Here is a 27,432-nt window from a genome sequence, read left to right as displayed (position 1 = left end):
AACGGATGAAGAGATATGACAATAAAGCTAACTGGGGGTGTATTCTTTTCTGGACATTAACTTAATTGCACAGCCAGATGCTCCAAATTCCCCTCCCTCCTTCCCTCCTCCATTTTTTCCTGAGCACTGCCTTCCCTTTCCTGCTTTGGGTCTTTCTCCAAATCTACTCTTCTTTTCTTGCAACTAACCCTGCTCTTCTCTGTACTTTCTTTCCTTCTTGCCAGGGCTTCTTATTATATTGTATGTCTGACTTCCCTTTTACACTTTCTTTACCCCTTTTCTCTCTTTAAGACATTGGCATCTTGTGGTATAGGAGGATGGTCAGAATGAAAAAGGTTCGGGTTTTTGTTTGGGTTTGTGTTTTTTTCCTTGTTAGTTTGTTTTGTGTGTTTTGGGTGTTTTTTGTTTTTGTTTTTTTTTTTTTTTTTTGAGCTAGAACATGCTCGCTGTTATGGGTTGTAGTGATTAACAGTGGCTTATGCTGGTCATTCTCCCAACTAGATGGCCTGGATTCTTCCCTCAATCTTTTGATTTATATATTTTTCTCCAAAGTCTGAGGCCTAAAATATACATTGAAACAGGAATTGTTTACATGCAGAGTAAGAGAAATATTGCAGTTGAACTAGACAATCCTTTTAGGTCCTTTCCAACTATAACTGTTCTGTGACATTAATACAACTTTTTGGCATGCCCATGGCTTGATGTCACCACAAGTAGTATTATACTCTGCTTAATGCTTGATTCATTTTTTTTTTTTTTTTCTTTTAAGATTTTTTGTGGCCTGCTTCTAAAATGGAGTCACTACCCTCTTACTGTCCTGACTGCATCCTAACACTCTTACGTCTGAAAAACGGTGTACCTGCATCTGATTGAAAGTTAATTGGTATCTTTCTGTATTTGCTTAAGTGGCTGTTCAGTCAGATCTGTGAAGTGACCTGACTTGCCTGTGGCTATGTAATTTATGGAGCAGATTGAGTAGCTGGAGTGTGCAGCTGAGTGGGTGATGAGCTTTCACCTGCAGTGCATCCTTAGATTGACAAAGGCTGATGGTGCAACTACACGTTTTAGAAAACAACTTTTGCACAAGATGTAATTGTAAACATTTTAAATTGGTACAGCTATCAAGAATAAGTCCTGCACTCTTCCTGGCTGTTGTTTCCATTCTCATGTTGACCCTTTAATTTCTTGTCACAGGTACATATAATAAGTTCTTATCACTGCACAGTGCAAACTGGAATGGATGGGTAGCATGGGCAACTGTACTAGCAGGTGATTATAGGAAGTTTTTTCGCTTCCCCCAGAAGCTTACATTTTTTCAGCATTCATTCAATCTCCTCTTAGAGGTGTGCTATTGATAAGATTACTATTTAAATTGCTTCAGTGCAATTTTGAGCTATATTCCTGTGGTCATTTAGGGGCTTGTGATGTCCATTGTATTGTGTTACCACAAGCATTTCTGTACTCATGCAGTGAGCTAGTCTGATAAATAGCTCGGCACAAAAGGCTGGTTTTAGATGGCTTCTGTGCAGGACAGATACTCTTGTGCTCGTATTTTGCAGGTAAAATGAAGGGGATAGTTGAGGAAAGAGAGTAGAGATAGCTTAAGTCTGTGTAGCCACTGTGGGGGGTGAAGCTTATCAAGTTACAGCTTTGTAGCTGGATCAGGGAGTTGATCTACCTTTGTCCTTTCATACCCTTCTTGCACCATAGAATCACAGAATGGTTAGGGTTGGAAAGGACCTTAAGATCATCTAGTTCCAGCCCCCCTGCTACCTCACACTAAACCATGTCACCCAAGGCATTGTCCAACCTGGCCCTGAACACTGCCATCCCTCAACACACTCATGTAAAACCTCTACCTCTAGCCCTCCCAAAAATAAACAACCAAAACCCAACCAAATCAAACAACAAAAACCATAAAACCAACAAAAAAGCCCCCAAAACCACCACCAACAAAATCAACAACAAACAAACAAAAAGAAACAAACCAAAGAAAAAACCCAAACAAACCCCAACCAAAAAAAAAAACCCCGAAACAAAAAAATCCGTCAACTACCTTACATATCAAAATCCTGGGCTGTTTTTCAGTTGGATCAATTTATTGACTCATTTTAACACAAACATCCATGATGTTAGTGTATGGCTAAGGGAGTGGTGATGGGGTACTTGGTTACAGTACAGGTAATACCTTTCAATCAGGAGATCACCACTGTTTCCATAATAAATAGGCTGACTTAACTGTGGTATTGTTGGCTGTAACAGGGTTCATATGGACACTAAATAAGCTTGTAGCAGTGTCTTGTTACTGATTCCAATCTTCCCTACAGTCCATTTCCTTGTACACAGCTAGGTGACATTTTTGAGATATGGAAAGGCTGCGTAGTCCCTGAGAATGACAGCACCTTGGAGTAGATGCTGCCTTGTTGGACAAATTGGTTTGGCCTTCAAGTTCTACCTAGTTTCCTGGGTGCCTTTTGAGAAAGAGGATTGGCTGTTGTAGGCTGGTGTGTAGTTGTTGGTGATAGAAATATGTTCCCAGCCTCAGCCTTTCTTAAGGTATCTTTGGAGTACACAAGAACTGAGCCATGCTTGTATGAGACTTCAGGAAATATTGACTGCATATGTAGTAGGATTGCTCTGAATGTATACATTTCCCAGGACCAGTGGATCTTACATATTCATGGTAGGTCCTATTGTGAAATTGAAGGAACTGTGACACTGACTGTCTAAAGTGAAGTGGCATGTTTGGCCAGAATGGCTGAGGACCATAAATCTAAGCAGTTGAGAAAAAAATGTGCCTATCGTGTACACAGTTAGGCTGTAAAAACTCTAAGGACAACGAATAGAGCTACCTGCTCTAAGACTCTGGAAAAAAAGATTAAATGCACCTGGATGTGGCCCTTAAGAATAAACTGTGGGGTTTCTTTGTGAGGGAAGGTTGCATTTGATGAAGTCTCATTCCACACATTCTCTCCCTAGCTGCTGCTGTTGAGTTGTCCGTGTAATAGGCTGTATTTAGCAAGGCTGTCACTTGTTCAAGAAATACTGAGAATCTTTATCCCTCTGCAGGTTTGCAACAGTGAGGTATGACCAGGCATCCAAGAACATTAAAAACCAGTTCATGCACCTGACCAATTACAGTGTCAACAAGAAGAGTGGAGATTATGTCAGGTACTTGGCTGGAAAATGGAACTTGATCTTTAGAGGTTGGGTCAATTTACGTAGGTTGGTCTAAGGCTGATGCAAGTCTCTAAAGGAAGGTCAGTGGTGTCAACCTGCTTCTTTCACTTACTTTTAGCTGTGATGATCCTGAGGTAGAGGATTATGGAAGCAAGTGGAGCATGAGTGCAATGCTGAGGTACTTAAAACAAGAGGGGAAAGACACTGCAGGTCAGTACAGATCTTGTTCTTTTATTCCTTTGTTGGATCTTAATCATCTCACTAGTGTGAATCCTAAGTCAGGGAAGAGCAAAGTGGGTCCCATTTAGCACCAGAGCAGGGTGGAGGGAAGCATTGTCCCTTGCAGCTTACTTACTAGAGCTGTGCATTTATTCTCTATCCCCAGAGATGAGGCCTTTCCCTTCCCTTTAGCAAATAATATTCTGAGACTTTCTCAGGGTGTGTTTCTTAATATTTTACCTACATTTCCCGTTTCTTAAGGTCATTCCATTCCTTCTAAAAGCTTCCCTCCCACTACTGCTCCCATGGCCTGTTCAGTCTGATGAGTGACCAACCTCTGGAGAACTGTGCCAGTTTGAATGACTCTTGGATGTGGTGTCATCTTTCCATGGCTCAGGTTTTTGCTGGGTGTTTTCATTTCAGTCTGTGTTTCATATAAAACAGCTCCCTCTTCCACACCTTTGCCAGGTCTGCTGGGAGTAAGTACATCTGCAGAGCAGAATCCAGGTATATCCTTTAAGGGATAAATTACCTGTGATACCAAGGCATCAGTAATGCTACTGACAGCAACTATGCCCATGTTGCAGATGTTGCCAGGGGACAATTAGATGTTGGATGAAGGGGGTTTTAATCTGGCTTTTGGATGGGAATAGGTTTTTTTTTTTTCCCCATCATGTGTGTGCATGGCTGTCTGATCACTTGCACTGTATGTTTTTGTTAAGCTATGTATGCATAGTTATTTATATTGATACATTTCCAGACCCCAACCTAAAGTATAGATATGCATTCTTAAAAATTAAGTAAACTACTGAGCAATGCAAGCAGGTTTCTCTATCCGTTACAAGGCATCTTGCACCTTTCTCTGATGCATCTGGTTCTGGTCCTAAGGAGGCAGAATGCTGGCTGGGAAATGCTGGCCTTGTCTGGGCTGGCAAGATTTTTGTGCTCTGGGATGTGTATGTGCACTTAGACGTTCCCATGCTGTATTGCTTCCATTTAGTTGTCTTCTGGCACAGAAGCTCACATCTGAATTTGCTTGCAAGGTCTGCTGTAATTTTCAGGTCCCTGCTTGTCATCATCTGAACATGAGAAAAAGTAATCGTAGGCCTTAATTGAACTCTCTAGTCAAGTGGTTTGTGCTGGATGTTCTTTGGAACAGGGATTACCAAATGTCTGTGTGGTTTTGCTGGAGGTCTTTGCTTGAACCTCCCTTTGAGACATGTCCTATGCTCTCTATTAACTTTTCAGACCAGGGCTCCAGTGTTCTTTCATCCCCTCTTCCTCTATTGCTTGTCCTTGAAAACAGAAAGTAAGTGTCTCAAGTCCAAACCGAGTCTAGAATCGAGGTCTACATCTAGCATGCATCCTTTCTTGCCTTTTGCTCCCTCTGTCAGGTCAGATTCTTGTTCCTGAGCTGTGTTTAGACTCATAAAGGACGTGAAGAGAGCTCCTTTACTGCAACTGCAGATTATCTATGGGTCGGCAGGACTGGGAGCTGTCACCAGGCATATAATTTTGAAATTATTTGTGAATCGTGGTATGGGAACAGCTGCTTTAGAGGAAGGTGCAATCACAGAACAGTTATCTCCTCAAAGTCCACAAGAAAAATATCTGTATTTCAGTTCCTGTGACTTGGCTTCTGTAATTTAAGGGCTTATCTCACTGCCTCGCTCTTGTTTAATCCTTCCTAATACTCTGAGTGGGCGATGATCAGACTCCAGCTGACTTGTGCTTATGTGCTTGCCACATGTTTCTGCTTACTTGTACTGTACGTATACTCATTTCTGTCATTCTCATTTGTATTTTTGCACTAGGATACTTATGCATGTATCTATATACTTATGCTTGCATGGATTTCCAAGCATGTTATCTTTTGCTTCCATAAGCTCTCACATGCTTTGATTCACAAAGGTATCTGTCCATACGCATATTCTCATACTTTTTAGATATTGTGTGTTACTTCACAATTTTTTTAATTATTTGTTTTTATTTTTTTTATTTTGTTGTTTGTTTTTTTTTCTCCTTCCCTTCTTGCAGCACTGATGGCTAGTGTGGAGGACCTGATTATCAAGACTGTGATTTCTGCTGAGCTGGCCATTGCCACAGCTTGTAAACATTTTGTTTCACATCGTGACACCTGCTTTGGTAAGGTACTGGGGGCATCTTTGTTGATTGGCTCTTAAGTACTGTTTGAAACTTCCAGCTTTCTCATGCTGCAAGGAAACATATATTCCCTATTGCAAGGAAGCCAGTTAGTTTTGTTTTGGTTGATTTTTTTTTTGTGGGTTCCCCCCCCCTTCCCCCTCAGTATGGGCCTCTGTTAGGGCAGGGGACATAGAGTCTCTGTTGCCCCGGTGCCAGTGTCATTCATCAGAATCTCCTGCTAGAAAGTGTGATGGTAAAGGACTTGAAAGGGAGCTGGGGAAATGCTGGAAAGTTGAAGTTTGTGACACCCTAATGGCCTTTAAAAGGATGGCTGTCCGTTATTAAATATCTCTTTAGACCATTTAATATTGTCTGTTGAGCGATCTAGCCCAATGTAGTTCTGAACTGTTGTCCTACATGCATCTGAGGACTAGGGAGGAATGTGTGAAGCAGTCCCTGGAATGAGTGGTGGTGGTGGTATTTCTGGGCTTGTGTTTGTGTGAGAGTACCGCATGGTGGCGTCAAAGCCTATTTCTGGCAGAAGCTGGGCGCAGAACTACGTGCTGGCAAGCGGATTTGAGAACTCACTGGCAGCAGATGCTGGGACAAGGTCCAGAAATCAGTGGCTGGTACCACAGTGTGCCTTCTCCCGCTTTCCCGTGGCTCCTTCCCAGCCTTTCCTAAAGAGGCCTCCTCCTGCTCAAACTGCCCTTTGCTCGTGTGGATACACTCAGTCTTGGGGCAGGGAAAATGAGTCTAGGATTAGTCTCGGTCAGTGCTTAAACCAAAGACCAAGCTTGGCTTAAGGTATGCTGTGTTTAGGTACTGGGACTTGCATTTAAAGCTGCTGTGATGGGTTGATGGGTAAATTCATTTGTGTGGTCCCTGCATTGCACTTGGGTATTAACAATTCTGCAGCTTTCAACATGCTTAACATAAATGCTGTCATCTTTGGATATTTAGGGTGATGAGACAGTAATAAAGGAGGAGCCAGGGCTAATATGTTTCTTAGTTACCTGCCAAACTAGCTACCTCTCTGGCCTTAGATTCTCTTGACTGACTCTGATGCCTTTGTTCTAGGTGGAGAACTTTGGTGTACATGGAGATTTATGAGTTAGCTTTAGTGAAATTTATCAGCTACTCCAGAAATATCAACTACTGGGTTAAAAAAAAAAAGGCACATCAAAAAACTGTAACTGCCCCCCCCTTTATTTTTTATTCTTCCTTTTCTTCCCTCAGATGTGTTTCTAGATTCCTCTGAGCTATGTATGTGGAAACTAATGTTCCTCATGTACTTTCTGCTGTGCCTGGCTCTGAGGTTATCCCACTTCCTGCTGCCTCCCCAGGGCTGCACTAACCACCCTCTCAGATGCTCCCCCACAAATAAACTGTTTTGTTCCATTTATTTCAGTGTAAACACAAATTAAGAGCTTCCCAGGAAAGAGAGCTTAAGTAAGAGCCATACTGCTTCCCTAGAGAGCCTGAGGCATTTCCAGAGCTCAGTACTTTCTGTCACCTTCCCCCACAATTAAGTGGTGGTCCTTGTCCCAAGGATTTGAACAGCCTTTGTCATGCTGTATGGGTCATTCTTCATCCTGTGTCTTGTTCTGACACTCTTTGCTTGTGCCACTTTTAACCTTGTTGTAAAAAAAAGACAGTTCTTCTAGCTGGAAGTCTTCAGAATGGCTGAGTTTATAGCTGTTAACATGAGGGAGAAAACTAGGAATGAAGATTGCAAGACAGCATGTAGAGGCTCCCAAGAGTGCTTTTTGGTTTTGGCTTTTTTTTTTTTTTTTTTTTCTGGGCTGTGAACAATGAAACCACATGTGTGTGCTGAGAGAGACTGATCATTTGAAAAGTATCTGAGACTTCAGAAACATGGATCTGAGATTCAGATATAGAGGTAGACGTTGTTTGGGAAGCTTCTAGAAAAATGTGACTAACTGAATGTGCATTCTGCTCTACTCTTTTTAATGCTGTTCTGGGAATAGGACCCCAGCACAATTGCCACCATTCTTGCAAAAAATTAAATCACAAATACTTATTTCCTAGGTTTCCCACTTTATCTCTGTAACTGTTTAGCAATCCTCTGGTCCTTCATTCCTTTCCCAAGTATATTTTGTTTTAATGTAATATACTTGCTTTCTAGATTTAAGGGAAGAGACTCAATTCATGGCTGCTTCATGCTCCAAAATAAGACTGGTGAGACAGTCTGTATAGTTCCAAATACTCATGCTTGCCTAGGAAGCGAGAGGATGCTGCTTTTTCTCATGTCAAAGCAGAGTGCTGCTGATAATTTGTGATAAGATTGTAGTGAGTCCCCTTTTGGCCATGTCATGTGAGCCACTTACTGCAATCTAGTAATAAGCACTCCTCGGAGGACTTGGAATGCTCAGTAGTTTTGTTCCTCTGAAGTGGTGTATTTACACAAAGCAGTATAAGTACTACGTTTTGTTGCAGCCTTGTTATTAATGTTGTGGTCTCAAGCCTCTGCTTTGTGCTTTATGATTAGCTAATAATTCCTCATGTTAAATTAAGCCCCAAGTAAAAACTGTCTTAGAATCACAGAATGGTTTTGGTTAAAAAGGATCTCAAGATCATCTAGTTCCAACCCCCCTGCCATGGACAGGAACACCTCCAACTAGACCAGGTTGCTCAAGGCCCTGTCCACCCTGGCCTTGAAGACTGCCAAGGATGGAGCATTTACTACTCTGGACAACCTGTTCCAGTGCCTCATCACCCTCACAGTAAACAACTTCTTTCTTATATCTAACCTAAGCTTCCTCTATTTAAGTTTGAACTCATTACCCCTTATCACTAGAGTCCCTCTCCAGCATCCTTGTAGGCTCCCTTCAGATTCTGGAAGGCTGCTGAGGGCACTTCAATCCCAATGGTCATGTTGCCAAGAAAGATGTTGAACGAGATTGGTCCTAACACTGACCCCTGAGTGACTCTACTCATTACTGGTCTCCACCTGGACATTGAGCCGTTGACTGCAATTCTCTGCATGCAGCCATCCAGCTAATTCCTTATCCACCGGGTGGTCTATCCATCAAATCGATGTCTCTCCAATTTGGAGACAAGGATGATTCTGTGATGTTGTGTGGGACAGTGTCACATGCTTTGCACAAGTCCGGGTAGACAGTATCGGTTTCACTGCCCTGTCTGTCATTTCTGTAGCCCCATCATAGAAGGCCACCAAATTGGTCAGGCATGATTTCCCCTTAGTGAAGCCATGTTGGCTGTCACCAACCATCTCACTGTTTTTCATGTGCCTTGGCATGCTTTCCAGGAGAATGTGCTCCAAGATTTTGCCAGGCACAGAGGTGAGACTGACTGGTCTTGTAGTTCCCTGGGTCATCCATTTTCCCCATCTTGAAGTGGGGGTTACATTTCCCTTTTTCCAGTAGTCAAGAACCTGACTGCCATAATTTTTCAAATATGATGGAAAGTGGTTTAGGAGCTTCATCTGCCAGCTCCCTTGGGACCTATGGATGAATTTCCTTGGGTCCCATGGGTTTGTGCACATTCAGTTTCTGAAGTTGATCTCTAACCCGATCCTCTCCTGTGGTGGACTTAAGGCCTTCACTCTCCCAGCCCCTACATGGCGTTTGTGGCTTGAGCAGTGTGGCTAGAGCACTTACCAATGAAGACTGAGGCAAAGAAGTCATTGAGAGCCTCAGCCTTCTCCAAATCCAGGGTAGCCATAGCTCCTTCCGGAGAGGGCTCACAATATCCCTAGTCTTTCTTTTGGCAGCAACATACCTATAGAAGCCCTTCCTGTTATCTTTGACATCCCTGGCCAGACTCAATTCTATCTGGGCTTTAGCTTTCCTGATCTGATCGCTAGCGTCCTGGGCAATATCCCTATATTTCTCCCAGGCTGCCTGCCCTCACTTCCACCTTTTGTAAGCTTCCTTTTTTCTTCCGAATTTGCTCAGAAGCTCGTTCTCCACCCATGGAGGCCTCCTGGCATTTCTGCCTCATTTCCTTCTTGTCAGGATGCATTGCTCCTGAGCTTGGAGTAAGTGATCCTTAAATATCAGCCAGCATTTTTAGGCACCCCTGCCCTCCAGGCTCTATCCCACGGGACCCTACTGAGCAGGTCCCTGAGGAGGTCAATGTCTGTTCTCTTGCTGCTTGCCCTTTTCACTGCCCTGGGGATCTTGAATTCCACCATATTGTGATCACTGCAGCCAAGGTCGCCCTGGAGCATCACATTCCCCATGAGCCCTACCCTGTTCGTAAGCACAAGGTCTAACATGGCACCTCTCCTTGTTGGCTTTTCTTTCTCTTGCATGAGGAAGTTGTCATCAGCCCATTCAAGAGAACCTCCTGGATTGCTCGAGCGCTACTGTGCTGTCTCTCCAACAGATACCAGCGTGGTTTAAGTCCTCCATGAGGACCAGGACCTGCAAGCATGAAGCTGCTCCCATTTGCTTATAGAGGGTGCTATCCACACTGTTTTCCTGATTGTGTGGCCTATTGCTAGTGTCCAGTATAGCACTGTTTTCTGTAATCACTGAAGCATGAGCCTGAAGAAGCTGTAGATCTAAGTCCCCAGTTTCATTCCCAGCTCTAGTCAACCCAGCCATAACACTCTTGAACTCTTCTGAAATCAAGACAGCAGGACAGGATAGGATAATAGTCATGCTGATCCCACAGAAGCAATGAGTTTTTTGCTTAGCTACTCTGGACTTATGCTTCTAATCACATCTACATTAAGATGGTGTAGAGCAAACCATAAATGATTGTACTACTAGAGTGCTGACCTGGACCTAAAGCTTAAATAAAGTCTTCATTTGTATGTAATCACCAGTTCTCAACCATCTGCTTCTGCTGTTCATCAGCATTGAATTTTCTTAGTAGTAGCAATTGGCCTGTTTGGGGGAATGGCCTGTTCCATAATGAATTTTGCAGGGCACTAGAATTTGACATACTTAAGGAATTTCTATGCAGACTTGCTTGACATGAGTGTAGGTAAATATCTGCTTAAAGACTTACATCACCCATACATATACCATACACATCTCCTTTATCTTTTTTTGCTGTCATGGATGTCATGTCAAGGAAAAGCAGAACAGGTAGTCCCTACACTCAGTCTTTGCTTTAAAGCCAGTATGTAAAGATGCCATTTTGAATCTGAAAAAGGTTGTTCTTAGAGTTCTCTTGCTTCTTCAGGTTCAGGAGCCCTTTACCTTTCAGCCTTTTGATGATGCCAAGGTAGATTTTGTAATATTACTATATCTTCAGAATTTAACAAAACTGTCAGCTAAGCCTGAAAGGTAAAACAAGTTCAAGGGATAGGTCTTCTAGTGATAGCTCCTGTTAGGAGTAGGGTTCTTGGTAGCACCATGTTTTTTTTTTCTCAAGGTGATTGGACTTAGAAAGAATTGCAGACTTAGGAAGAATTAACTCCTCCAAAACATCCATAAAGAAATGACAAGCATTGTCAACTTATTAACAGTAGACTTGTATTACCAAAGTTGGAATATCCCTGGCTTCTCATTCCGTCTTCTGTGGGCTATTTGGTTCGTGTGGTGACATTAGGGTCTTTAGCAGATAGAACATGGAAGTGAGGAACACCAGGTTATTCTTGTCTCCTAGCCCTAACCTTTGCTTGAGGCTAAGATTGTTGGAGTTTAGGAGCTTGAAATCAGAAGAGCTTGGGCTAATGAATTCAGGAAACATGCTCTCTTTCTTCTTCACCTCATGTATCTATGGAGTCAGCTTGCTTTCATTTTGATCTACCTGCTACTACGTTTTCTTAAATTTGGCCACCTAAGTTTGTTGAAGAACGAACAGCAACATATCTGCTTGTCTGTTCCTCAGTGGCATAAGTGACATTAAATGATGTCTAGAGGTGCTTAATGAGATGGTAGCGTCTTCACTCACTATGATCTTGCATGCTGGGTTGAAGAACTTTCTCCTTCATGGGTGTTAATTTATTTACCTTGTAAGACTAGGATTATAAAGGCAGCCCAATTTGCTTTAAGACACCTGTTTTTTGATGTTAGCCTGGAAGATAGCCTAATTAGCTTTTTTTGACTTAAGAGTAGAAGGATGATTCTGAGTCTGATTTTAGCGTAGGTGATAAGCCCAACTGTAGTCTTCACGAAAGAAAGTAGTGGTTTATGTAGAAGGAGGGCAACCAAGATGGTGAAAAGTCTCAAGGGGAAGAATTAGGAGCATCTGAGGTCACTTGGCTTGCTGAGCTTGGAGAAGAGAAGCCTGAGGGGTGACCTCATTGCAGTCTACAACTTCAAGGGGGCAGAGGAAGGGGAGGTGCTGATCTCCTCTCTCTGGTGACCAGCAATAGGACATTAGGAAATGCAATGAAGCTGCATCAGTGGACGTTCTTATTGGATACTAGGTAAAGGTTCCTCACTGCAATGATGGTCAGCCACTGGAAGAGGCTCCTCAAGGAACTGATCACAGCACCAATTCTGTCAAGAGTTCAAGGAGCATCTGCATGATGCTTCTAGTTGTATGATCTAGTTATAGATAATCTTACGAGGAGCAGGGAGTTGGACTCTGATCTTTATGGTTCCCTTCCAACTTGAGATGTTCTATGATTCTATGTAGGCATCCTGAAATTTCACTTCTGAAGACTCTTACTGGGAATATAACTAAGTGTCCTTCAGACTTCAGTAGTAGGAAAAAAGCTTGAGAATCATAGAATCATAGAATAGTTAGGGTTGGAAAGGACCTTAAGATCATCTAGTTCCACCCCCCCTGCTGTAGGCAGGGACACCTTACGCTAAATCATATCACCCAAGGCCTCGTCCAACCTGGTCTTGAACACTGCCAGGGATGGAGCATTCACAACCTCCCTGGGCAACCCATTCCAGTGCCTCACCACCCTAACAGGAAAGAATTTCCTCCTTATATCCAACCTAAACTTCCCTGTTTAAGTTTTAACCTGTTACCCCTTGTCCTGTCACTACAGTCTCTAATGAAGAGTCCCTCTCCAGCATCCCTATAGGCCCCCTTCAGATACTGGAAGGCTGCTATGAGGTCTCCACGCAGCCTTCTTTTCTCCAGGCTGAACAGCCCCAACTTTCTCAGCCTGTCTTCATACGGGAGGTGCTCCAGTGCCCTGATCATCCTCGTGGCCCTCCTCTGGACTTGTTCCAACAGTTCCATGTTTTTTTATGTTGAGGACACCAGAACTGCACACAATACTCCAGGTGAGGCCTCACAAGAGCAGAGCAGAGGGGCAGGATCACCTCCTTCGACCTGCTGGTCACGCTCCTTTTGATGCAGCCCAGGATACAGTTGGCTTTCTGGGCTGCAAGCGCACACTGAAGCTGGCTCATGTTCATTTTCTCATCAACCACCAACCCCAAGTCCTTCTCTGCAGGGCTGCTCTGAATCTCTTCTTTGCCCAACCTGTAACTGTGCCAGGGATTGCTCCAACCCAGGTTTAGGACCTTGCACTTGGCATGGTTAAACTTCATGAGGTTGGCATCAGCCCACCTCACAAGCGTGTCAGGGTCCCTCTGGATGGCATTCCTTCCTTCCAGGGTATCAACTGAACCACACAGCTTGGTGTCATCGGCAAACTTGCTGAGGGCGCACTCAATCCCACTGTCCATGTCAGCGATGAAGATGTTGAACAAGACTGGTCCCAACACCGATCCCTGGGGGACGCCACTCGTTACTGGTCTCCAGCTGGACATTGAGCCATTGACCACAACTCTTTGCATGCAGCCATCCAGCCAGTTCTTTATCCACCGAGTGATCCATCCATCAAATTGATGTCTCTCCAATTTAGAGACAAGGATGTCATGTGGGACAGTGTCAAACGCTTTGCACAAGTCCAGGTAGATGACATCAACTGCTCTACCCCTGTCCATGAGTTCTGTAGCCCCATCGTAGAAGGCCACCAAATTGGTCAGGCAGGATTTCCCCTTAGTGAAGCCATGCTGGCTGTCACCAAGCACCTTGTTTTTCTTCATGTACCTTAGCATGCCTTCCAGGAGAATCTGCTCCAAGATTTTGCCAGGCACAGAGGTGAGACTGACTGGTCTGTAATTCCCTGGGTCATCCATTTTCCTGTTCTTGAAAATGGGGGTTATATTTCCCTTTTTCCAGTCATCGGGAACTTCACCTGACTGCCATGATTTCTCAAATATGATGGCCAGCGGCTTCGCAACTTCATTCACCAGCTCCTTCAGGACCCGTGGATGGATTTCATCAGGACCCATGGACTTGTGCACGTTCAGAATTTTAAGATGGTCTCGAACCAGTTCCTCTCCTACAGTGGGCCCAAGGTCTTCATTCTCACAGTCCCTGTGTCTGCCTTCTGAGACTTGGGTGATGTGGTCAGAGCATTTGCCAGGGAAGACCGACAGAAAGAAGTCATTAAGAACCTCAGCCTTCTCCAAATCCTGTGTAGCCAGTTCTCCTGAGAGCTTCCTGAGGGGGCCTGCATTCTCCCTAGTCTGTTTTTTATTTCCTATGTACTTGTAGAATCCCTTCCTGTTATCTTTAATACCTCTAGCTAAGTTTAATTCTAACTGGGCCTTAGCTTTCCTAACCTGGTCCCTAGCTTCCTGGACAACATCCCTGTACTCTTCCCATGCCACCTGTCCTTGCTTGCACTTTTTATAAGCCTCTTTTTTCATTTGAATTTTCCTCAGGAGCTCCTTATCCATCCAAGGAGGTCTCCTGGCCCTCCTGCTGCACTTCCTTCTGGTTGGGATTCAGCACTCCTGAGCTTGTAGCAGGTGATCCTTGAATATCAACCAAGAGTCTTGGGCCCCTCTGCCCTCTAGGGCTGTATCCCATGGAACCTTACTAAGCAGGTTCCTGAAGAGGCCGAAATCTGCTCTTTTGAAGTCCAGGGCAGTGAGCTTGCTGCATGCTCTTCTCACTGTCCTGAGGATCTCAAATTCGAGCATCTCAGGGTGCCTCAGGAGAGTCACATTTCCAACGAGCCCTTCCCTGTTGGTGAGCACGAGGTCAAGCATGGCACCTCTCCTTGTCGGTTCCTCTATTACTTGCAGAAGGAAGTTGTCTTCCACACAATCGAGGAACCTCCTGGATTGCTTGTGCCGGGCCGTACCGTCCTTCCAACAGATGTCAGGGTGGTTGAAGTCACCCATGAGAACAAGGGCCTGCGAGCGTGAGGCTTTTCCTGTCTGTTTATAGGGTGCTTCATCCATAGGTTCTCCTTGATCAGGCGGTCTGTAACAGATCCCCACAGTAATGTCTCCCATAGCTATATTCCCTTTAACCCTGACCCACAAACTCTCTGTGGACTCCTCACCTGTCCCCAGACAGAGTTCCATACTCTCCAGCCTATCCCTAACATAAAGGGCAACTCCCCCTCCCCACCTGCCAGGCCTGTCTTTCCTAAAGAGCCTGTAACCTTCCATTCCAACACTCCAGTCATAGGAGCCATCCCACCATGTTTCTGTGATGCCTATTATATCATACCCCCGTAGACGTGCACACATCTCTAATTCTTCTTGTTTGTTCCCCATGCTACGGGCATTTGTATAGAGGCATCTGAGCCGAGCTCCAGCTGAAGCCAGCTCATTGGCTGGAGCAGCTGGGATATCTCTACAGTGCTCCGAGCATTTATTATAGGTTCTGGCAACTGAGAAGTCATAAGTGATGTATTTTCTCTGATTACCTATTGTGGAGAAAGTGCCTCTAAGTGAGGTAATTATGCGTTTGGCCAAACTAGTATGACAGACTTTGGCAGGCATAGGCTGCATCTTGTGGAGCAGGCAAGAACACCAACATGTGAAATAATTCTGTCCCCTGTTGTTGGGCCCTTTCCTATAACAACACTGAGAGATAAAGCTTTCCTCTGTTAAAATAAAGTGTTCTCAGAAAGGGAGTTAAGCTGTATTACTTGGAGTGCAAGGCAAATTCTTACACAAGCCAACATCACCACTACTTTCCCCAAAGCCTTTGGTGTCCAGAGTAGAGGTTTCTATTCTGCTATTTGATATGACGGTGTGGTCTTTTGTTTATTTTAAAGCCTACATTGTTATGCTGTCCTTTTCTAGTTTAACAGGAATTATCTGGGACCTGACTGTGATTGATAGCCTCCAAGATGTAGATTTGTTCATGTCCCCATAGCTACCAGAGTTGAAGCAGGTACAGTATCATCACTAAATAAAGTGATGGAGTTCAGTGATTGATAAAGTGGTGGAGTTCATTTACAAAATATAACGTAGTCTCTAAAGCATCAAGTTTGGCAATATGTTCCACAGAGCAGGGCGTCCATCACTATACTCTTAGAAGTCTTCCTCCATTGTACTGACTGATAGCTGCTTTGGATGAAACTGTACCACAGTTAACTTTTCTAACTCGAGCTCCTTGATACATGTTGTCTACAGGCATGGTCTGCATGATACCTGTATTTAAAGCACAGAGAAAGTAAGGAGAAACAAGGGAAGACTTGCATTTCAGTGGCACAGATATTGTTATTCACATTAGGGGATTGTCTGTAAATATACTTCTGCTTAAAGTGAGGCAATTGGTTTGTTTTTATTGCCAAATCAAGAGTTGCATACTATGCATCTTTTTTTCAGTGTATACGTGTATGTATCCCTTCATAACCTCAGGTCACCTCCATTCAATTGCAGAATATGTGCTTTGCAGTAAAGCTGCTTCTTTTTCCTTAGTGAACAAGCTGACAATAAAGACCAGAATTCTAGCCACCATCTAGGAGCTGAGCTTGTTCATTCTACACAAAATCATGAAAACATTGTTTGTGCTACCAGATACTAAATTTCTTGACTTACAGACTCTAATAAATTCTTTGGGGAGGGACAGTGCAGTCTTTGACAGGATTGTAAGACAAACTTCATGAGGTAGAATACGTGGTAGTTAACCAGACCTAGAAAGCTTGAAGCCATATCTCTAGCCTTTCTCTTAGTCTCAATGACATCGGCAAAAAAATCTTTGGCTGAGCTGTTGCTTTTAGACTTCAGTCTGAAGGTGGCCCTTCTTCTGGGAGGATGGGAAGCTTGGTCAGCAGTCACTTCTCTATGGGGGTCGGAGGGGAGAGGCAGGCTTTTTCTGCTTAGTGTTGGCAACAGCTCCTGAGATAATTCCAGTCTCTTTAGCAAACTGCGAGGGTAAAACATGTTTTTGTGGACTGTAGTAGCAAGAGGAGCGGAGCAAGGGAAAGCACTGCAGAAACTTGATATCTTAGTTTCTTGTATTCTTCCCTTAATAACAGTAATGGTGCAAGGTGGGTTGTCATAAACCTGCCATTGCCACAACCTGAAGCACTTGTTCATCTTAGAATCATAGAATAGTTAGGGTTTGAAAGGACCTTAGGATCATCAAGTTCCAACCCATGGGCAGGGACACCTCACCTAAACCATCTCACCCAAGGCTCTGTCCAGCCTGGCCTTGAACACCGCCAGGGATGGAGCATTCACAACCTCCCTGGGTAGCCCATTCCAGTTCATCAACACTTTCACAGGAAAGAACTTCTTCCTTGTATCCAGTCTAAACTTCCCCTGTTTAAGTTTTAGCCCATTACCCCTTGTCCTATCACTACAGTCCCTAATGAAGAGTCCTTCCCCAGCATCCCTATAGGCCCCCTTCAGATACTGGAAGGCTGCTGTGAGGTCTCCACGCAGCCTTCTCTTCTCCAGGCTGAGCAGCCCCAACTTTCTCAGCCTGTCTTCATATGGGAGGTGCTCCAGTCCCCTGATCATCCTTGTGGCCCTCCTCTGGACTTGTTCCAACAGTTCTATGCTTTTTTATGTTGAGGACACCAGAACTGCACACAATACTCCAGGTGAGGCCTCACAAGAGCAGAGCAGAGGGGCAGGATCACCTCCTTTGACCTGCTGGTCACACTCCTTTTGTCTTTCAGTTGTTCTTTCTTTATTGTCCCCACAGAGGGAAATAGCCGTCTTGCTTAAGTTGGTAATTGCAGAGGATATACTTCTGATCTTGCTATGCTCACATGACTCTACATCTCTGTGCTGCCTATGTTTTTATTTTCACAAATTATAGTGGAGTTTCACAGTAGAAAGGGTACTTCTATGTTTAATCTCGGTAGTGCGTTTTCCAAATGTGGAAGAGGGCCAAGGAGACATTTCTAGGATAGCTGAAACCGCAGGTAATTTGTCTTCTGTTTGTGCCCTAGTATCCCAGGCAGACTTGAGAAACCCTTTGTACTAAGCCCATTTGGGAATCTGTGAGGCTTGATTCTGTTGCTAGAACATGGATATTGCATAGCTTCTGATGTCCTGATATTAGGAGAGACTTCTGTCTAGGGGTTGTAGGTATGACCTAAAATTTGAGACTTGGGGCGTTATGGAGCAGCCGTGGAGTGTTTCCAGGAGAATCTAAGGCATTACAGTTGGCATGAGATATCTGTGTTTAATAATGGAATTGAGTCAACAGCAATACTCCAAAGAGCTTACTGTGCTAATAAACAAGGCAGAAATAAGGGAAAAGAGTGTAAAGCACCAGGAGCATGGTCAGAGCTAGCTGAGGGCAAGAGGTTTCCCGTATGTATTTGTAAAAGTGGACAGAGTGAGTAACTGAGTAGGAAAGAAGGAGGTTTAAAGAGCAAGTGGTTTGGAAGGGAGAAAAGTGTAGGAGAGGAGAACAAAGTCAAAGGAGCCAAAATACTAGCAAAGGTCCTCTGAGGGGCAGAGGGAGGGAATTTCCAACAGCAAAAGAAGCAGCAGCTAGTCAAAACAAAATGCTCTGCTTCCTTACTGGGGTTGGAAGGTCACAGACCAGCAGCTGCCACAGGCCTGGTCATTGCTTCTCTGCCTCAGGGATGAGCTGCCTGTCACTGGTTATGCTCTTAAGAGTCATAGGTCTTTACCAAACCTGTGACTGTATTTTGGAACAATGCATTGAAATAATCAAAAGTTGTTTATGGTCAAAATGCTTTGCTGTTGTTTACACTTATAATCCCCACCTCATCCTTTCCCCTCTACTGCAGCCTTTCCTGTCTGGGGAGCAAGAGAGCCAAACGTAAATTCAGCCTCATTTCTTTGGAGTGAACCAACCCCTTAACTTTCTGCTCTTTTGCTTCCCACTCAATGCCTGGCAACACAGTCTAGAAAAGTGAGCAGGCAATACTTGCTGTGCTGCCATTTCCTCCCCTTCCAAGTCCCCCCCCAGCTCATTAACTTCCCATTATAAGCTGCATGAGTTTTTGCACAGCTGTTTGCATAGGAAGATCTTGTCAAGCAGTCCAGCTCCCCAGAGCCAGCATTAGTGTCAGGCAGGTGACAAAAGGCCAAGACCAGAATTCAAGGAAAGCAGCGTGGCAAATAAATTTTCTTGCTTTCACTCCAAGCACTAGAGAACTGGTTAATTCCACGGAAATCCTTCTTCTCTGCCAACATTCTCTGTTATGCTGCATTTTGAAAAAACATGCATAAGTTGCTCTGATGATCAATTAACTTTATTTCTTAATGCTGAAAGAGGGAATTGCATTAGTGCCAACTTCTGATTTACAGTTGTCGTGTAGCATCCTTCTTGCAACTCTTTCCAGACTAGGGAGAACATGTGTATAGAGTGAAATGCTAAAAACAGTATTGGAATGGGAAGTTGGCTTCAATCTGACCTGTGTAGAGCAGAACACATCTAGCAGATGTAATATGTTATGAATGTTTTAGAAACTAAGGAAAAAATATTTCTACAGTGGTTGGCTGAAAAGTGGCAAGCTATCAGTAAGATAAAAAGTTAGAGGGTTGTCCATGTAGATGAAGCTGCTAAGGAGAAGACCCTTGTGCTTCTGTGGGGATATTAGGGAAACATGTACAGGACTAATTGAAAAGGAGCTGATGCTTGAAAGAAGCAAAGTTTTCTATAGCTGACTGGCACAATGAATATAGGCATTAAAAAGTGCAAAGGATGAGGCTCTGTTGTTTCCGGGATCCAGTGGAAGAAGTGAATTGGACCTGCTCTTTTCACAAAACAAGCAGTAGAGTTCTGCATGGACTGCACTTTGTGGACATCAACACTTTCCTAAGACCCAATTTTTGCTTCCCTCTTTTCCCCCACAAACAGAATATATTTAATCTTGACTCTAAGGAAATGAAATTTCCCGCTTGTGGAATGTTATTATTTGTTCAGCCCAAGGGAGTTCTTTGGATTGAACATAAAATTATATAGATGGAAATGCCATGATAGATACTAATGATGGACCTTACCTGAATGTTTAAAGGTGCAGTAAGGTAAACTTAAATATCCACTGTGTTTTCAGAGCTGTATGGTTTTGATGTCCTTATTGATGACACTCTCAAGCCCTGGCTGTTGGAAGTAAACCTATCCCCATCGTTGGCCTGGTAAGTGATTCACAGTTTAATATGAGGCTGGGACTGTTGCTAATGATGGTTGTCCTTGGAACTTGTGGTCCTAGGAGGGCCTAGGATTTCATAATGCCTGCAGAGTATTTGTTCCACTGCTGATTAACAGGGATAGTCCTTTGCTTTTCCCTGTGCGTAAACAAACTTATTGCAGCAATCAGTTTTGAAAGAACCCAGTTGGGATTCCATTTTCTTTTTAATTCTTTCTCCTCCACCATCCATCGTCATTGTTAACACTTCATAATCTCCCATCATAGATGAATTTTGAAACTCTCCAGGCTATAATGTGGGATTTCAATCTCCTTTGCTGAGTAGAAACTAAGATTTTGGAGTCTAAGCAGAGTTCAGGCATTATGCTTGACTTGAGTATGTAAATAGATGTTTGGGCACAGATTTTTGGTCTAGTACTCTCTTTAGCTAAAATCTGAAGAATGAGTGTTGTCTTGGCCCTTATGCTGACACTCATACTCTAATGAAACTTCAGGATTTATTCTTTTTTTGTAGATCTCTAACTATGTGTGTTTCCTGGACTACTATTTAGCTTTACAGGAACACAGATGCACAATGCACTTCTGTAGTAGTGTGAGTCATACTTCAGTTAGGATGGTATAAATAAGCTTTAAGTTAAATGTTCCTGGAATAGCCATATCTGACCTTCCTCTAGGCATCCCTTCCCCCCCTTCCCATTCATAACCCTACCTTCCCCTACCTTCCACAGTACCTGTTTTTGGTTTCAAGTGCATCTAAAATGTTTCCACAATATTTATTTTCCTGGTTTGGTTGGTTGTGCTTATATGCATACACACCAAATTATTTGCATCCTTTACTATTTAAAACTGTAAGTCACATCTGCATCCTTTGTTCTGCTTTATGATTGCCATTCTCTTTGTCCAAGCTTGGCATTTTTCTTTGTTGGCATCTCTCACTGTGCTGCAGAACATGGTTGATTTCTCTGCTTCCAAGGAATCAAACTTTGTCTGTCTGATCTGAACTGTATCCATTGATTTTTCCACTGGATAAAATTATAATTGCATCCCGTCTGTGCCCACTGTCTGACCTTTTCATATTTATCACCTTCCCTAATCATTTTTTGTCATCCATTGGAACTAACCTGTCTGATTTTATGATTTTATGTGGAAGAGCCATAGGTAATTGTGTTTTTTAATAATTCTGTGACAGCAGCTTCTACCTGCTTCCTGAAATGTCGTATAGATGCATTCAAAGCAAATGCGTCTAGCCAAGCAGAGCTAAGACAAGATGGCATGTTGCTGCATTAGAATACTAAAGTAGTGAAAAAGGATAAATGGAAACAGATTAATCTTTACCTATTGGTGTGAAAATCATATAGTTTTCTTCCCATGTTGATTATGTCTGTGTTAAGGACCAATACAAAAAAACTGTATTGGAAGACGTCTTGAGATGCATTCCTCTCATTTAATGCCAGATAAGTAATGCCTGTTGTCCTTTGTTGCATGTGGGGGTAGTGATGCTCCTTTGGATCTGAAGATCAAAGCTAGCATGCTCTCAGATATGTTTACCCTTGTAGGTGAGTGTAACAAAAAGCTCCTTCAATCTTCCCATCATTAGAACCAATAAAAGATAGGTTTATGAGCTGAATGTTATTAGTGTATAATAGAGGAGAACTCCAGTTAAGGAGTACTGTATTTAGCACTGGGGTGTCGTATGTGGACATTTCTGCTTCAGAATAATCTGTCTGTGATGTTTATGTGGTATGTAGAGTCCCTAGTTCAGTATTTGAAGATACTACTGTTTCTCTTTAATTAATGTGGTGGGTTTCAGTTGTGGTTCTTTTTTTGTTGTTTTTTGTTTTGGTTTCATTTGGGTTTTGGTTTGGTTTGGTTTTTTTTTTTGGGGGGGGGTGTCATTTGTTTTTTGGGTTTATTTTTCTTTTTTAGGTAGGTTGTGTGGATTCTGGTTAGCATATGTTAGAAGAGGAGTCATGGTTGTGAAAGCTGCATGACTGTCTAGTGCATAGCACCTTTTAGGCATCCCTAGTCCGTTTTGGTTCAGTTATTTGATGCAACTTGCCCTGATACTGAAAGAAGCAGAATTGTCATAAGGTAGCCTGCTCCGCAGTTTAAGAAACAGACCCCATCTCTATGCTGCTATTCAGTAACTTGGTTTTGAGAGAAAGTTTCAGTGTTAATCAAAAAAGTGTGATGCAGTGTAAAGTTTAGGATTAAAGCATGGTGTAAAAAGGAATAGTATTATTTTTGGTCCTTGGACAGGACAGTCATGTATATAAATTAAAAGGAATGCTAGGTTTATATTTCAGGATTTGCCTGACTTGAAGTTCTTATGTGGCTCCTCTGATGCCCCCAGGCTTCGTCTGCCAGGATCCAAGCCAACGCTCAAGCCGGGACAATTGTTCATCTGAATCTGTCAGGAGAAATCTGTATCAGAAGCTGCAGGTAAATTAATTCAGCTAGAGCTGAGGAGAATAGCAGGGAAGTTATTCTCATTGAATCTGGCTCACAGGTGGGAGAAAAAGTCAGTGAGTAAGGTTATCTGGGTTTCTAGCGTAACTACAGAAGAGACTCGGCAGATCCACCTGGGCTATGGGCTGTTCAGCCACTTCTGTTTTGTGAAAGCTGGAGAGGGACTTTTTATAAGAGCAAGGAGTTACAGGGCAAGTCTTTAAACTGAAAGAGGTTAAATTTAGATTAGATATAAGAAACAGGTTGCCCAGTGAAGTTGTGGCTGCTCCATCCCTGGAAGTGTCCAAGGCCAGGTGGGATGAGGCTCTGAGCAACTTGGTCTGGTGGAAGCTGTCCCTGCCCATGGCAGGGGGTTTGGAACTAGATGATATGTAAGGTCCCTTCCAACCCAAACCAATCTGAGATTACATGAAAAAGTAGGGAAATTCCTATGTTGGACTTTAAAATGCATTTCTTCTGAGGTAAATAGGCAAACAGAGTATCTTGGCACACTCTGCAGCTGACAAATATGTTCCTGTGAGGGACATGCATAATGGCTGTGTAGTTCAAGTTCAATTAGGAAATGAAAAGTATTTTTTTCAGTGACAGAGTACCAATATATTGTCCATTTTTTTATAGGGAAAGCTCACAGAAATGGCAACATTTTGCTTCTTTTAAAACTTGGAGTCTTGGCTCACAGTGAGAGAGGTGAATAGTTTGCAAGTTGAGATTTGAGTACAGGATGCATGGCCGAGTCCAAAGCTTCTAAGGCCATTTTAATAGATACGGTTTCATACAGATCCCTATGACCTTAAAGGTCTTCTTTGTGGCAGACAAAATGTATGTTAGATAAATTGGGAACCATATAGAAAAAGTGATCTTCTCTTTTAGAGTAATGACGAATCTTTGGGGTCTGATTGAATGTTTTATCTGGAAAAAAAAAATAAAAAATTAGTCTCATAAAATGAAGCCATTGAGAAGCATTGAATTTTAATGTGGCTTTAAACTTTTACTTTGCTTAAAAAAAAACCCACAAATAGGTGTAAGGCCTGGCCGGTTGAAATATGCAAAGATTCATATGACAGAACAGTGGTTATGAGATGGGATTAACTTCAAGGCCAGGTTGTACAGAGCCTTAGTGATATGGTTTAATGCGAGGCGTCCCTGCCCGTGGCAGGGGGATTGGAACTAGACGATCCTAAGGTCCTTTCCAAACCTAACTATTCTATGATTCTATGAACTTATCTTTTGGGACAGGTGTCATCCTTACCTATGTTTACCAGTCACAGACTGCTAATCCAGTGATAAAATTTTATAGCATGTTTTTGGCATGTTCTTTGCTGAATGCATGCCCAGTGTTCCTGGTCATGAGATAGTTATTCTGTTTTCTGAGTTTCACAAGACTGGACTGCAAGTTCTTTGTGCAGTTTCTTCGGTTTGACCCTCTGAACATTTCTCTCTCTGGGGAAATTAACAATTCGGCTGTTTCTTATTGTTGATTTAGGTAGGAGCTCTTTCAATTAATCATAAGCAATACAGAGACCTCGACCTCTTTTGTATAGACAAACTGTAGACAAGAAATTGGCAGTTCTCCAGTTAGAAATGATAGAAAGGTCTCCTGAGAGTCATCGTTTGCTCCTCTTGGGCATTGGAGAGGAGGAAGACAGCCTGAATACCACCAAACACAAGAAAAATCTAAGCACCTATCATAATAGTTTTCTTTTGAACCTACTATCATTACACTGTTATTGCTTGTAGACCTGATGCCAGGTAAATAATACAGGGTACTTTTTGACATTCTGCTGATATTTCTACACCTGTTTCTCCTTAATACATAGCTATTAAATATTTTCCTCTAACTCTTATCTTAGAAAAATATGAATTTTGGTCATTAGAATTGAGTTAATTCATCCATTCTGCAGAGCTCTTTTTTGCGTGTTCAAAAATGATGTAAATGCCCAGATGCATTCTGTACAGTTGAGCGCATCTGAGGCTAGGATTAGTGCTGTATTTTAATGGGGACAGAATACATTTGTGGAGCATATGAAAATGATCTGCACTGAGATGATAGAGACTATTAGCTGAATCTCTGGATTTCATTTATATCCTTTTACTTTAGGGTACTCACCATTCCTCTGCAGCTTGAGTGGTGATGATAGTGTCTTGGAGAACACGAGGTTCTTATTTCTCTTTGTGTGTCTCTTGCAGCATCCTGTGTCTATGCAATCGCAAACAGCAAATGCTAAATTGATAAGTGCCCGTCAGCTCCCTTCACCAGCATAAGGGATGCAGTTTCAAATATTACCTTGTACAATACTTTTGGTGCAGTTGGTCCCAAAATATATTTTTCAGCTAAGTGGCCTGAGTGGGGAGGAAGAAGAGAGGAGAGGGCTGGGTGCTGACATATGTTTCCATGTGGCAAGAGCAAAGGTTGGAAAAACATTTACATCTGTTCCAGCAGCTTAAAAAAAGAGTGGGTGATGTGTGCTGAGAGACAAGATCAGCTGGGTTAAATCCCTTAAAGTTTTTAAGCCTACAAGTATTTCTGAACTGCATTTTAAAGAATTTGAATATAAATGCTTAAAGATAAAGTTGTCATTTTGGTCATCAAATGATGAAGACAGTGGTAGCACAGTGTTCGGGATTTGGTAGGTCACTGAAAGGGAAAGTGCAAAAACTGATGAAAACAGCAGCAAGTAGAAGTGTCACATCAAATGGGAGGAGGAATTTTTGTCTTGTGTGCTACAGGGGATGAAATGAGACTGAATGATATGGACGGCACAGGTGAATGTGTATTGACAGAATTTAGGAGGCCCCATAAGAGAAGTAATTATTTTCTGTGAGACAGTCATCTGCAGGAAACTGCAGAAATTTGAGGGTGAGCTGGGTCAAAATGGATAAAGGTAAGAATGATTTATTGAAGGTAATGGAAAATGTAGAACTACTGTTAGAATAATTCAAACTGATCCACATTTCTGAATGTTATATTTTGCACCCTCCTTTCAAGCCATATGGACAAATCAATGTTAGTTTACTTTTTTAAGCACCCAGCTGTGTGGGGACACAGTAGGCATTGTTTTGCTGCTAGGCTTTCTGTATAAATGTAATAGTGATGATTCTGACTTTTTTTGAGATTTCTCAGCAGGAATGAAGGTAGGACAGATGGAATCATCTTGAGAACCTAATTAATTCTACGCACTGCCATTTGTCATTCTGTGGAAGTGTAGCTGAGGACAGTTCAGCCGAGAAGAGAGTCTCATTGAATAATGAGGTCTCATAGAGAATAGGAAGGGTCTTTGTGCCAACTGCTGTCATTGCTTAGTATAATTAGAATGCTGATGTGGGAACCAGAGATGTTTGCAGAATTTGGAGATAAAACAAAATGCTTGGATTTATCTGTACTTCTAAAGATAAGCTGGGTCAAAGAGGGAACAAAATCTTTATGAAGTTGGAGACATTTCTGTGCTACAGCCAGAGAGGATTCTGTAGTAAAACACTGAAAAAACTGTTTGTGCAGAAAGTTCAGTAAAGTTAGTTTTTCTCTAGTGTTTTGACAGTAGTGTAGTTTGCTCTCAGGTAGGAGTCAGAGCTTTGCCAGATGTAGGAACCACAGCTGCCAATACATAGGCATAAATTTTCTGTTTGTAATCAATGCACTTATCTCCATTGTATTGAGATTCTGGAGATGATTTCATTGGGGTGTTTTCTTAGTAAAAGAGATCATCTGATAAGATGGAAACTTTAGTGTAATATTATCTTTGAGCAGCAGTTCTCACATGATTATTATTATCATAGTGTCAGGAAATGGTTTTTAAGAGGAGTTTACCAAGCAGGAGTTTACTGAGCAGGAGGAGATTAAAAAGCTTAAAATTTAATGCTTAACAATGTTTCAACTGGCACGTGCTATATCTGTTTTCTCCTTGGATCTTTCTGTGTTGGTCATTGCAGTGTAACCCATTCTAGTGCAATGCTTCTGCTTTTGCAATTGCTTCGTCTGAAGATTTTGAGTAGCCATGTGCAATTTCTAATGAAACAGCTCTTACAAGTACAGGTACTGCCGGATCTTGCCATGAATTTTAGTCATATCTGAGCAGCATGGGATATTCCCCTGGATTTATCCAGTTCAAGGTTTCTGTCATGCTTTTCTTTTCTTTCTGGATTAAGAAGGCTCTTTCTGCCTTCTTTGCTCAGGATAGCACTAAAAGAAGACTTAAATTTTGTATGAAGTCACAAGACCTTCCTAGCTAGGCTCTTCTATAACATTAACAGGCAGTTTATCTGAACTGGTCCTAAGACCAGCTAAAATGTGCTTAAGAACTTGCTCAAAGATTTCAGTCTTGCTAGGATTTTAAGATAATAAGATAAAGCAGCCCTGCAGAGAAGGACTTGGGGGTGTTGGTTGATGAGAAAATGAACATGAGCTGGCAGTGTGCGCTTGCAGCCCAGAAAGCCAACCGCATCCTGGGCTGCATCAAAAGGAGCGTGACCAGCAGGTCGAAGGAGGTGATCCTGCCCCTCTACTCTGCTCTCGTGAGACCTCACTTGGAGTATTGTGTGCAGTTCTGGTGTCCTCAACATAAAAAGGACATGGAACTGTTGGAACAAGTCCAGAGGAGGGCCATGAGGATGATCAGGGGACTGGAGCACCTCCCGTATGAAGACAGGCTGAGAGAGTTGGGGCTGTTCAGCCTGGAGAAGAGAAGGCTGTGTGGAGACCTCATAGCAGCCTTCCAGTATCTGAATGGGGCCTATAGGGATGCTGGAGAGGGACTCTTCATTAGAGACTGTAGTGACAGGACAAGGGGTAACAGGGTTAAAACTTAAACAGGGGCAGTTTAGGTTGGATATAAGAAGGAAATTCTTTCCTGTTAGGGTGGTGAGGCACTGGAATGGGTTGCCCAGGGAGGTTGTGAATGCTCCATCCCTGGCAGTGTTCAAGATCAGGTTGGACGAGGCCTTGGGTGATATGATTTAGCGTAAGGTGTCCCTACCTACGGCAGGGGGGGTGGAACTAGATGATCTTAAGGTCCTTTCCAACCCTAACGATTCTATGATTCTATAATCCTGCTAGTTTGAAGACAGTTTGTATTCCTGTCTTTTGTTAGAATTGAATAGGACTGCTCATCAGGTTA

At 42.7% G+C, this 27,432-nt stretch overlaps 1 protein-coding gene across 1 annotated transcript in view; it reads left to right on the top strand.

Moving 5' to 3' along the window:
- The window catches only part of TTLL5 (tubulin tyrosine ligase like 5), a 133,662-nt gene that overhangs the window by 18,738 nt on the left and 87,492 nt on the right, over positions 1-27,432 (top strand). The window contains 6 exon segments of the mRNA XM_057428591.1: positions 3,070-3,171; positions 3,299-3,390; positions 5,437-5,544; positions 19,760-19,841; positions 21,347-21,408; positions 22,206-22,294. Coding sequence (XP_057284574.1) covers positions 3,070-3,171; positions 3,299-3,390; positions 5,437-5,544; positions 19,760-19,841; positions 21,347-21,408; positions 22,206-22,294 — 535 coding nt within the window.

Source organism: Pezoporus wallicus, unplaced genomic scaffold, assembly GCF_028554395.1.
Source record: "Pezoporus wallicus isolate ANWC-B61680 ecotype Strahan unplaced genomic scaffold, APGP_CSIRO_Pwel_v1 contig_3486, whole genome shotgun sequence".
NCBI classification, from domain to species: domain Eukaryota; kingdom Metazoa; phylum Chordata; class Aves; order Psittaciformes; family Psittacidae; genus Pezoporus; species Pezoporus wallicus.
The sequence above is the reverse complement of the archived record's forward strand: the minus strand, read 5'-3'. Positions and strand labels throughout refer to the sequence as shown.